This window comes from Pelmatolapia mariae, linkage group LG16_19 (genome assembly GCF_036321145.2).
Source record: "Pelmatolapia mariae isolate MD_Pm_ZW linkage group LG16_19, Pm_UMD_F_2, whole genome shotgun sequence".
Lineage (NCBI taxonomy): Eukaryota > Metazoa > Chordata > Actinopteri > Cichliformes > Cichlidae > Pelmatolapia > Pelmatolapia mariae.
In genome coordinates this window covers 60,952,880-60,965,394 of record NC_086241.1, presented here as the reverse complement: position 1 = coordinate 60,965,394, position 12,515 = coordinate 60,952,880, and the positions used below count along the sequence as shown (strand labels likewise).

At 40.6% G+C, this 12,515-nt stretch overlaps 1 protein-coding gene across 1 annotated transcript; it reads left to right on the top strand.

Annotated features, from left to right (window-relative positions):
• Positions 1-107: 107 nt before the first annotated feature.
• fbln5 (fibulin 5) lies at positions 108-11,858 on the top strand. Its single transcript, XM_063498589.1, has 11 exons — positions 108-541; positions 720-774; positions 992-1,040; positions 1,241-1,519; positions 6,819-6,941; positions 7,556-7,672; positions 7,750-7,866; positions 8,258-8,380; positions 8,599-8,725; positions 8,847-9,042; positions 11,127-11,858. The coding sequence occupies exons 1-11, from the start codon at positions 498-500 to the stop codon at positions 11,286-11,288; spliced, it is 1,392 nt and encodes a 463-aa protein (XP_063354659.1). The 5' UTR covers positions 108-497; the 3' UTR covers positions 11,289-11,858.
• The last annotated feature ends 657 nt before the right edge of the window (positions 11,859-12,515 follow it).

Sequence of the window (12,515 nt, the reverse complement as noted above, 5' to 3'; positions counted from 1 at the left end):
ACTCGGGGAAGGGGGTGAGGGGGTGGGGTGGGCTGTTTATATCTTTGGAAAACAGACACTCTGTGTGTAAGCTTTATGCTTTTCTGCCTCCTAACCGCCCAGGAGAAGCCGCTTGTCGGAGTGAGCGCGCCGCTGTGGGGCCGCCGTCTCCGTGCGCTCTGACTGGAGGGGGCTGGCTCTCCTGATTGAATCCAGCTGTTGGGAAAGTGCTCGGAGGGGGCCCGTTAATTTGCATTGCTAAATAATCTGTAGCGCCGACAGAGCGGGGAAGAAGCAGAACAGTCCATTTTGAAAAAGCATTCTTCCAACACTTGGTCAATGTACTGGAGCTTCAGCTCGACCAGGCAGCGGTTAATGAAAACCTGGTGTCGGCTTTCGCGTAAAGGCGCATAGTTGGGGGTGGTGGTGAGAGCCCTGCTGAGTAGTGGCGAGGGGATTCAAATTTACGGGTCGTTTCAAATCTTTCCTTTGAGAGAACTCAGTTGGAGTCGTAAACCATGCATTTAGAGGGACGTGGCTTCAGGTTTTGCTCTCCTTCAAGGTCAGTAGTCTCCACTTTATTTTCTCCGCAGGCATCTTTTGCGTAACGGACTTTTTTTTTTTTTTCCTTAAGTTGCATGTTTGAATGAATATGTGATAAATGCCTGTATCAAGTTCCTGTTTTCTTCTGTGGACTCCTTCCGAGAAGGGCCTAAAAACGTAAAATTTCCTCTTTGCAGGATGCTGACAGCTCTGGTATTTATTCTGCTTTGTGTCCAGCCTGGGCGCGGACAGGTAAGACACCTCCATCCATTTAGTCTAAGGCTGTGATCACTTAACTAAATAGTTGCTCTGAAACTTACCAAAACCAATAAAGATGCAAATGCGTCTTTGATGCAAGCTAATATATTTATGCATTAAAACATATATTCTTCCCATACTAGTTTGACATCTCAGCAAATGAGCATGTTTTTTAACGCATTCAAACAGCATTTTGATCACTTCTCTTCAGACCTGCACAGAAGGTTTCGCATATGAACGCAGAACAAGACAGTGTATAGGTGAGTGGCATCACTTCTGTGGTTTTTTTTTTTTTTTGCATCGAAAAGTTACATTTATAGAACAAACAGACGTGTCTGGAATGCAAACACAGTGTGTGCAAGAAAATCAAATCCCAAAGCACCGGGATGGGTTGTAGCACACATTCACACATGCTCCGGATGCAAGAATGTCCTTATCAGTGCACGGCTCTGTATTCCAGATGTGGATGAGTGCCGTACCATGCCAGATGCTTGCCGAGGAGACATGCGCTGTGTGAACCAGAACGGAGGTTACCTATGCATCCCGAGGAACTTGTACAACCAGCCTTACAGACCGGATCCCATAGTGCCTGAGCCGGTTTACCCGGACCCCTCAGCTGGATTTCCAGACTCTTTCGTCCCATCTCCCCCAAGATCTGTGGAGCCCAGCTACCCAAGAGTGATCAGCACTGCGCAATGTATCCTGGGATATGCTCTTGCAGAGGATGGCACCTGTAACGGTTAGTAGGAGTCTGCAGTTTGTTCTCACTGGTCTAAGATATTTACTACCACAAGTAGAATATAGTAATGTGTAAACTTTTTGAGCTACCCCTGATTTCTTTATATTTTGAGAAGAAAATGAGAAATAATTGCAAGAATTTATTAAAACAGAAATAAACAAATACAGTTTGTACAATTTGAATAAGCTTGAAAGTCAGTATTTAAAATGAAAACGTTATTCTTTACACAGTGTGAAGTCTCTTAGGCAAGATTTCTTGTTATTTCTGTAAGTACTCTTCAGGAATAGTTCTCCAGGCTTCTTGAAGGACATTCAAAGCTCTTCTTTGAATGTTGGCTGCCTTTTGTTCTGTTCTCTGTCCAGATGATCCCACACTGCTTCAGTAACTTTGAGGTCTGGACTCTAGGGAGGCCAATTTATGACTGATAGTATTGTGTGTTCTTCTGTCCAGATATGGCTTTCCTGCATTGGCAGTGTGCTTGGGATCATTGTCATGCTGAAAAATGAATTTATTGTCAACCAGAAGCTTTCCAGATGGTATTTCATGTTGGATTTAATTCTGATGGTGCTTTTCAGTTTTCATAATTCCATCAACTTTGATGAGATCTCCAACACCACCGGTTGAAACAAAGCCTCAGCCCCAAACCATGACAGAGCCTCCACCGTGTTTTACAGGTGGCTCACAGGTTACTGTTGTACCTTTCTCCTCAACTCCCTCAAATATTTCCCTCAGGTTGTTGTCAGTCTTAGGGGGGAAAAATTGGATTCATCACTCCATTAGACCTGTTCACATTGATTTTCAGTCCAGTTCCTTTGTAATTTGACATGTCTCCATCTTTTCTCCCTGCTTCCCTGCTTCCCTTCTTTAAGATGAGCTTCTTGAGATCCATCCTTCCACTGAGACCCCCCCCCCCCCCCCCCCCCCCGTTTCTTAATGACATGACATTCAAATACTGTCCTCCATTTGTGCAGTTAGCTACATTTTTAAAAGGAAAGACTGCACACCATGCTGAGGTGTGACAAGTTTTCAACTAATAGCTGCTAGTAGTTAATAGTGCAAAAGTACTTCTTTATGTCTGTCAAACTGCCTTATGTTTGGCATTTCTATTAATTCAACTAAAGAAGTTTGAACAAATTATGTGTTTTTGTGAGACAGGCAGCTGTTAACAAAGTGCCTGCTCAGTTGTCTACGATCTGTAGACAAAACACTGGTTTATCCCTTGAGTTAGGTGCCTTTTTTATGTTTGAATAATTGTTTATTCACACAAAAAACATTCCTCTGAAAATGTTCATGTGAAAAAGCAGCCAATGACCTTCTGAAAGCCTGGAGAACTGTTGCTCAAGACCCCTTAAAAAAGGCAAGAAAGTCTGGCCCTTTGGAAGCAAAATATAAGGGAACGAGGGCCAGCTCAAGACTTTTGCAAAGTACTGTAACTCAACATTGTACTTTAATACAGCACTGGAATAAATGTACTGCATGTTTTTCAGTCTGATTTCATTCCCCAGTTGTTCCATATGGGGCTGGTCACCTGCTTGAAGCCAGGATTATACTTACAGTTTTTCTTATTATACAACCTTTTTTGTCCATTTGGAGGAAGCCAGTGCAGTCACTACTCTATTTAGAAATGATCTGGTAATTGCTAATGGGTTAAATCCTGATAATCATAGGGTATGTGGTTGTCTGCTCAAATCATCATGTACAACCTCTGATGACGAAATTAGCATCCATTAGAAATTGATGTCACTTGGACGCTTGCATATTTGCGCATGCAGAAAGTATTAACTCTGGGCTCAGGAGAACTCCCGTAGCTGCGGTTCAGTCATACGAGACGGACTCATAAAAAATTCTGCTGAAAACTTCACAATTCTTCTGTTCAAGCCAATTTCAAAAATGAAGTAAACATTGTTCGAGCCAAGTCTTTTGTTCGTGTTCATCAGAAGTCCCCGAAAGTCCAAAGTTGCTTATTGTTTTCAGTCGTTTGCTTACATCAGTTTGACAAAGCGCTTGTTTGATTGTTCACGGTGGGTCAACATTTGCACCCATTCATCACAGTGAGGGAATGTAACCACAAGCAGGGAAGTGGGTTTAGATCCCAGCCTTTCTATTAAAAACAAACAAACAAACAAACAAAGAAAAACATTGAAATTCAACAACTCTATTTGGGGACTGAAGACGTAATTATTCATAAATTTCCATTAAAATGTGTGGTCATCTTGTAACCTTTCTTGTTAATTACCTTACCCTTTAAGAGGATTCTATCCCCCTAACTGACATAGGAATGTCAAATTTGATTTTCTGGAGTATTTTTCTTACCACAATCGCAGCTTTTCCCTTTGCTGCCGCTCTAATGCATCTTTAAAGTTACTTCAGGCAAGTTATGAAGTCAAATTTCAACCAGGATCCCTGTGGATTAGCTGATCAGAAATCACCTGGCAAATTTCATCATAGGGCGTGAAGTTACTGCACATCTGCAAGTTGCTTTGCAACCCATCTCTGCCAAAGCTCATTTTTAGTCTGTCTCACTGCTTGCAGGAGATATAAGGGTGGAAGGTGTCTATCCGCGGTTGCAGCTGTTTCTGGTCTTGAGGCTCTTAACTGGATTTCAGCAGTGGCTGAAAAATTTGAATGTTTTGCAGAATATAGTCTTGACATCTGCCACCTGCTGCTGTTTATCAGATATTAGAGTCAAGCTATGAACGAGGTAACATGAGTGTAAAAAGATAAAGGATAGGAATTCAGTGTGGTTAAAATCCAGAGGAATACATGAATCCCTCGCATCACAGGGACAGATGTTTTTTAAGTGTTTTGTGCCGCAGTCTGTCTGCTGTCACCCCACCGACCCAGAGGCCCATTTAACTTTTCAAAGCGAATAAATGTCATCTTTTTTAATTGAGCTGTTTGAATTTCACAACTTCAAGAGTTCCCAGCTGTTAGATAAACACTTCACAAACTTTCCTTGGCGGGTCTAGCAGGGACAAGCTGTTAAAAAATGGGTTCCTTAAGGTCCATTTGGGGTGTTTTCCTGTCATTTTGGATAAATTAGCCATGACTGTGCTGGGAGGAGGATAATGTACATATGTGGTACAGTTTTCCCCCTCCAAAGAGAGCTCTAGAAGTTCGCTCATGGACAAATATGGACTTTTTTCCCCCTCTTTGTAGGGGAGAAGGTCCGTGAGGGAATCAGCTCGCAACATTGTTTGGGTAAACTACACCATGTGAGTGCCAAAAATGAGGTCATATGCTGCCAAATTTGTGCCCAGGCCAGGGCAAGAGAACAGGCATGCCTCTGTGGAGGCAACGACTCAGCACACCCCTGAAGGCTGGCACACTGTGTGTGCAGTGATGTAATTAGTTGCTGATTGATGCTGCTGTGGGGCAGAAAATACACAGACTGCGACTTCCCGTCTGAACCTGCAACAACTGTGGTTTTGTTTCTGAGTTAATGGCATGTCAGTGTTTCAAATGGAACCAGTCTGGGGGAACAATAGAAATGATAAGCTTCATCCTGAAGGTGTTGAATAAGGTTGAGCTTTCACTCTATTTAACCACACTATCTCTAATAAATGGACCGTAATAAAAGTGCTTACAGTTTACTTTCTAGACAAACACACAATAATTAGGATAGATGAGGATAGATCAAATTAACATTATAAAAATGACACCTGCTAAAAATCTGTACAAAACTGTCATTGCTTAAGCACACTTTTTATTCTCTACCAAGTAAAAAAAAAGAAACCATTAAAGTTCAGATGCTGTGCTTTTCATCCCACTAGAGACTGTAATATTCATTACAGCTCATAACTCAGTTTTAGGGATTTTCAGGTTTTTACTGGAGTCCAGGGATTTACATGCTCCGTTGTGCCTTGAGAAAAGTATCCAGCCTTATGGACTTTTGAAACCAGTGGGTAAACTCAAAAATGCACAACAGCTCATCTTTTAACAGAGCATTTTTCTGGTAGTGAAGCTATAAACTCTTATCCTTTATAATCTTTTCATTGGAATCTTGATAAAGAAAAGCAAGCTGGTTTTGTGTCACTTACTGTCATTTTGAATCAGTTTGTGCAGCCATATGTGGTCAAGATCTTTCTGCACAGGAATTTGGGGAGTGTTTTTTGCATCTACATCTGACCCTGTCATGTCTTCTCTGAAGCTGATCAGGACTGTCAGCAACCCCAAAACCCGTGGGCAGCTCATAAAACAGCCTATATAAGGAGGTGAACTGAAACGCTCCTGCGGCTTGTGTGTGTATATGTTGGAGATCTGCAGTAAGGTCTACACATGGGGTGCAGATGAGGGGCATTCAGGGAGATTTTCACTGGAAACTGTAAGCAGGTGCTGTGGCTGTGTAGCTTTTGGCCGGTGGCCTAATGCACCGGGTCTCCTCCACCCTCGTGAAGGGCCAGTGGTCCCAGCTGGCATAAAGGGCAACGGTCCCACAGACAGACGTTATCGCTTATCATAGCTGCCTGTTCAAACAAAAAACCAGGCTCCCACCCACTTCCCCCACCGGTTTTCTAGAGATCGGTGACTTCATTGTCTGAGAACCATAAACAGAAGTTGGAATTTGCGATTTGTCGTATCCTCATATGGGCATTATGATTTAGTGTGTGAGCTGCTCCAGGGGCGTTGATGGAATTCAGATTGTAATCTGAGAAATCTGCAAACCTGTGTAGAAACGATCATAAGCGCTGAAATGGTAACTGTTTGGTTAAGAGTTTTTTTTTTTAAGCACAGGGCGATGAAACTCTGAGTGTTGGATAAACTGATTTTCAAACAGAAGATTGCTAGTGCAATCTCCAAGCCAGCAGGAAAAATGTCACTAGCTGATGTGCTTTCGAGCAAGGCACATAAGCATCAAATCCTGCAGTGGAGTTAGTCAATAAAAGGTGAGGCGAAGGCTAAACCTAAATGTTTGGAATCAAATCAACTGATGTCCGAGAAGTGCAAAAAGCATAACTCCCACATGGAAATCAATATTATCAGTGTGCTTTTATCTCATCTGTTTACTTTGATGTCATTTTAAAAATATCCATGCCTCACTTTATGAAATACTTTAGATGATACGTGATACTCTTCTCCTAACTCTCAACAAACTTTGAAAGTGTCTCTCTGGGTGTTACTTTTGTGTAGATTTGAAGGGCTAGCTGCCAAATGTAACAGAAAAACATGTTTTTTGGGTTAATGTGTTAAACTTTTTTTGTTTTATGTCGCTTCTGCCTCTTTGAGCGTCCTTTTTAATTTTGTTGAATTTTGTTCATTTTTTCTCCTCTTTTTTTCCCCTTTTTTTTTTAAATTGCAGACATTGATGAATGTGAGACAAACTCTCACCACTGTAACCCCACCCAGGTCTGTATCAACACAGCAGGTGGCTACACATGCTCCTGCACTGAAGGTTACTGGCTCCTTGGTGGACAGTGTCAGGGTGAGTCAGTTTTCCCCTGAAACTTCTTTAAACATTAGCATATATTAACAATACACTTTACCCAGTGGAATTCACATTGCATCACTGCAAATACTCTACAAAGTGCACTCAGAGTCGGTTTATTATCATTCAGCCATCGCTCAATTTTGCCATTACTTTGTGCAAATTATCAAATGAAAGGAAGCTAGGAAAACAAGCACTGAACATTTTAATTCAATATTTTCTGGTATTACCAAGTGATGCAAAAGCTTTGATTTTCTTCTTCAAGCACTAATAAATGCAAATATAGTCTTGGACATGCAAAACCAGCAATCTATTATATCTTAGTACTAACACTGTAAAAAGCATAGATCAGAGATCATGTCAATTTTTATGATCACTGTTGGATAATGCAGAAAAGTCCCTGCATGTACTTGTCCTCATTTAGAAAAGAAGAACAGCGCCCTCTTCATGCTTTGTGGTACAATGCAGCTCAGCAGAGTCTGTTCAAATCAAAACACTAATCGTATATTTACTTACAGTAAACTTGCCTACAGCACAATATGTATTATGGTCAGTGACTACCTTCTACTTTTTTCAAAATTTTCTTCTTTTTTTTTCTTTTTTGGTACCAGATATTGATGAATGCCGCTATGGTTACTGCCAGCAGCTGTGTGCCAACGTGCCCGGCTCATATTCTTGTTCCTGTAATCCTGGCTTCATCCTCAATCCAGACAGCCGGACCTGTCAAGGTAAACACATTCACAAGCACCGGTACACTTGTATATCGTGTACCAGTGTTGTCAGCTTCCAGCTTCTGCTGTTCCAGATGTGGATGAGTGTGCAGATGAACCTTGTAGTCATGGCTGCTTGAATACCTACGGGTCCTACATGTGCAACTGTGACGAAGGATTTGAGCTGGCATCTGATGGTACTACTTGCATCGGTGAGGAAGATTTTATTCTTTTGATATATCAACATTAATCTATCTTTGAAGCAGTGTGAATAATTGAGTCGGTAAAGAACCAGAAACTGAGATGCATTTTTGTAAAAAGGAGCAAAAAGTCGTATGACAGAGGTGAATTGAACAGAATAAAATTTTTTGCTTTGGCAGCAGGATCACAGAGAGCAGGTGTGCTGTATGAGACTGGTTCCAGTTTATCACAGGCTAGGTCGACACAGTTTAGAAAGAGCAAGCTGCATGACTGAGACCGTGCAAAACATGCAGACTTCACTCAGACATATTGAGGCGGGCTTGCTTGAGCTTGAACACTGAACACTGTTGGTGCTGATGTCCTTTTCTGATAGGTGTTAATTCTGTTTCTTGCTTCGTGCAGACTTGGATGAGTGCAGTTTCTCTGAGTTTCTGTGTCAGTACAGATGTGTCAACATCCCCGGTTCTTACTCCTGCATCTGTCCACCTGGATATTATATATATGAGGACGGCAGGAGTTGTGAGGGTAAGAGGATGAGGAACTCTCACACAGATACATCATTTCCTAACTGAATGCATTAGTTTATGTGATAAAGTTATTATTGTTATCAGTTAAATACTTCTCTTGATTCAGGACACATGCATCTATTTTCTTTAATATCAACATTGTTGAAGCTTCTTCTTCTTCTCTCATGATGATGATGTTTTAACTGACTTTGATTGTTGTGTGTTTGATTCTTAAAGATATCAATGAATGTGACACTGGTAACAACACCTGTACAACAGCACAAGTGTGTTTCAATTTCCAGGGAAGCTATACATGCCTGAATTCTTTACAGTGCAACCCTCCTTACGTCGAAGTTAGTGACAAGTGAGTTTTACTTCTTCGCTTTCTCTAGATGCCTTTTAACACCAAATTATAAACTGTTTCACTGCTTATTTGTTTAAAATATCCTCTAAAGCTTAAAGTGACCGTGTCTCCTCCTTGGCAGTCAGTGTATGTGTTCAGCTGAGAACCCTGCCTGCAGGGATAAGCCCTTCACCATTTTGTACCGACACATGGACATGTCGTCGGGGCGCAGTGTGCCTGCAGATATCTTCCAGATGCAGGCCACCACGCGCTATCCCGGCGCCTTCTACATCTTCCAGATAAAGTCGGGCAACGATGGGCGAGAGTTTTACATGAGGGTACGTTTTTCAGAGACCCATCAACAGAAGATATGGCAGATGGAAGACTTTAATGCACTATATTAATGCAAAGTAACACAATAAATGAAAGTGGGCCCCCACTCCTACAGAAACTCAAACTCTATTGATGGGGAAATTCAAGGAAACTGCAGAACTAGGCAGGAAAGGAAATGACAGTAGTGTTTGGTTGTTAAAGAATGCAGTCCAGAAACTCCACAGCTGTGACTGTTTAGTTACCAAAGATGTTTCCAAAATCAGTCTTGGACTTGTCCTAGATGATGATAATTCACCAGCTTAATAGTGAGCAAAACATATTAGAATCGCTGCAAAGAAGATACCATGCGACGCAAAGAAAATCTCCTTTTTATTGTATTGCATTTATCTTAAAGGTTAGGTAATGCAATGACATGACATTTATCTAAAAAGATGAATGAATACAAATTTATTCATAATGAAATACTGAAAACAACTGAAAAAATTATGTAAGTGCATTACAAAAACTTTTATCTAAAAGATACATTTAATGTAATCCATCTTATTGATTCAGTAATATGATATAATGTAACAAACTCCCATAGGCGTTTGATCTAAGATTTAAGAGCACCTTTCCTTGTAATGCTTTATTATTTCCATCTAGTATTGGCACTTATCTAAGTGAATAGTATCAGCACTTCCTCGTATCATTACACAGTGAGATGATCAGGATTTGTTCACCCACAGCACGGAGTGACATGTAACCGAAAATACAACAAATAATTACACAAAGTTTTTGATCTTCATTCTAATACAAACCATATTCCCTAGCAAAATTGGGACATTGTGTAAAATGTAAATTAAACCAGAATGCAATGATCTGAAAATCCAATAAGCCCATATTTTAGTCATAATAGAACATTGAAAACATGACATTTTAAATTGAGATCTTTTGCTATTTCGAAAAAAAAAAAAAAGAGTTCATTTTGACTGTGGTGGAAGTAACATGTCTCAAAAAGTTGGGATGGGGGTAACAAAAGGCTGTAAAAGGAAGTGGTGCTAAAAAGAAACAGCTCGAGGAACAATTCGCGACTAATGAGGTTAATTATGAACAAGTCAGCTGATGCTCTTTTTATACCCAGAAGTAAATGGACAGAGGTTGACCAATCTGCAAAAAAGTACATCTGACTTACTGGCTGAAAACACTAGAGTATCATGAAACCAAAAATATGAGGACTTTTGAGCAGTCCAACATCCTCCATGAGACAAGAATGGGACAACATTCCTCTCAAAAGTCCAACAGCTGGTCTTCTCGGTTCCCAGATGTTTACAGACTGTTGATAAAAGAAGGGGGGCTGCTACACAGCGGTAAACATAGCGCTGTCCTTTTCTGAGATGTGTTGGTGTCATCAAATTTAAAATGCTCATAAGTGATACATTTTCTCAGTTTAAGCATTTGACATGGTTTCTATGTAGTTTTATGAGTAAAATGTGGGTTTATGAGATTCTCGAATCATTGCATTCTGTTTTTATTTACAGTTTGCACAGGACTGATTTGACGTTTTAAAATAAGGACTCGAGTTTGTGCTCAGAGACGGAAAGAAAAAGATGGTAGTTTTGATCCTGGGCTAAAGTTAGGGTTAGATCTTTTTCTTTGTAGTTGTGATTATGATCAAATTCTGGATACACGTCAAGGAAATATCAGGTGTTTAGATGACAGTGGCTATTTCCACTGAAGCCGTTTTGAAATATCACAGGAGGAAAAAACACAGTAATGTAAGGAATGTAAGGAATACGGTTCATTTTGCATAAATTATAAATATATATATGTGTGTACCACAGGTTTAATGAGTTGTAAGAACCTGACAATGCAGAGTGCACCCAGCAGATGGCACAATAATTGTGTGTAATGTATCTGAGAAGCTGATTTTGCTCTAGAGATAGATCAGAAACTGCTAAGTTGGCTTTCTAAACAAATGTGCTCTTGTTTTATTTACTGGAAGTTGTATAACCAGGCACTAAGCCACGTGTTTCTTCCGCTGTGTGCAGTAGTGTTTCCTGTAATTCATTCCTCACATTCCCCTTTTGTCTCTGTCCTCTTTCTCTTAAAGCAAACCAGTAATGTGAGCGCCACGCTCGTCTTATCGCGGCCAATCAAGGGGCCGAAGAAGGTGGTGCTGGACTTGGAGATGGTCACGGTCAACAATGTCATCAACTTCAGAGGCAGCTCCATCATCCGTCTGACAATATTTGTATCAGAACATCCGTTTTGAGGGTCCCAAATGAACTTCATTGCCACAAAAGAAAGTCAAGCATGAAGCAGCTGTTTTCACCCGCAGCTGATGTAATAGTTTGCTTGTTGTCCCCCCCCCCTAATTATGTCACCTTCGGTAGAGACACAGCTGAGATCAGCTGACGGGAAGACTTTCCCGTGCTGGAATCTCCACCCTTGTTTAATAGACACTGAGCTTTTACGACTGCGATATTGACTTTCAACACACAAACACACGCACGCACAGACATGCAGGGATATTTATGGTGTACAATTTCCGACATCCTCCGTTCAGAGGATGACCTGACAACAGCAACATCACAGAGAATCGGTGTATATACACGCGAGCTTGTCCATTTGTCTGTGAATCTTCATCCCTTCACATAAGCTGTGAGTTTTAAGTTGTCATTTCCTCTCAAGTGGCATCTGATCTTAGCTGACAAGAGGAGAGCCAGTTATCCGAAGCAGAAGTGTAAATGTGCATTTTACAGAGGCAGTATTTGAAATGATGTAACAACAAGTCATTAACTGAATTATTGATCACAGTTTCTTTTTGACCAATAAACTTCTTCACCACACATACAGCTGTCCCTGGCATGAGGCGGCTCCCAGACTAATGCATCACCTGGTTTTGTGGATACTCTGGGAAATTTGGATGGGGATTATTTTTGGCACTATAACAAAATGTGGGATTATATCAATGCATTTTAGGGGTCACTTAAACTCCTGAAACAAGAGCTAATTTTTGGATTATAATGTGGGACTGTGATACATTTTGAAATACTGGATTTACACATATATACAAAACTGTCAGTTTGGGATAAGTATGGGTTTATAGCAGCACTTATTTGGGTATCAGAATTTGTGAAAAGGGCATATAATAAACCATTGGATGCTATACCATGTGAGGGTTATTTAGTATGGACGTTATAGCAACACTTGTTTTGAATATGGGGAACCACATTTTTAACACCTCTTGTACATTTTTTCAGGATCTAAACTGTTAATAGATTTGAGGGGTGACTGAGAAAATTTGCGGGATTTGGGCACACATGACAGTTTTTAGGTATATAAAGAAAAAATGTATATATTTACATATCAGCAAATGTTTTGCAATCAGCGAATTCAGTCTACATTAATTAATCGGTGGGTAATATGTCAATTATAGGTGACTTAGAAGGACAACAGTAGCCTGAGAAAGTTATGATGTGTTTTCTTTCAATTTCTT

Bases quoted from the DNA above. Each gene is read 5' to 3' on its own strand.
- fbln5 (XM_063498589.1), top strand. From the start codon at position 498: ATGCATTTAGAGGGACGTGGCTTCAGGTTTTGCTCTCCTTCAAG. The intron at 8,381-8,598 runs GTAAGAGGATGA...TGATTCTTAAAG, and splicing joins GGACGGCAGGAGTTGTGAGG to ATATCAATGAATGTGACACT. The intron at 9,043-11,126 runs GTACGTTTTTCA...TTTCTCTTAAAG, and splicing joins GGCGAGAGTTTTACATGAGG to CAAACCAGTAATGTGAGCGC.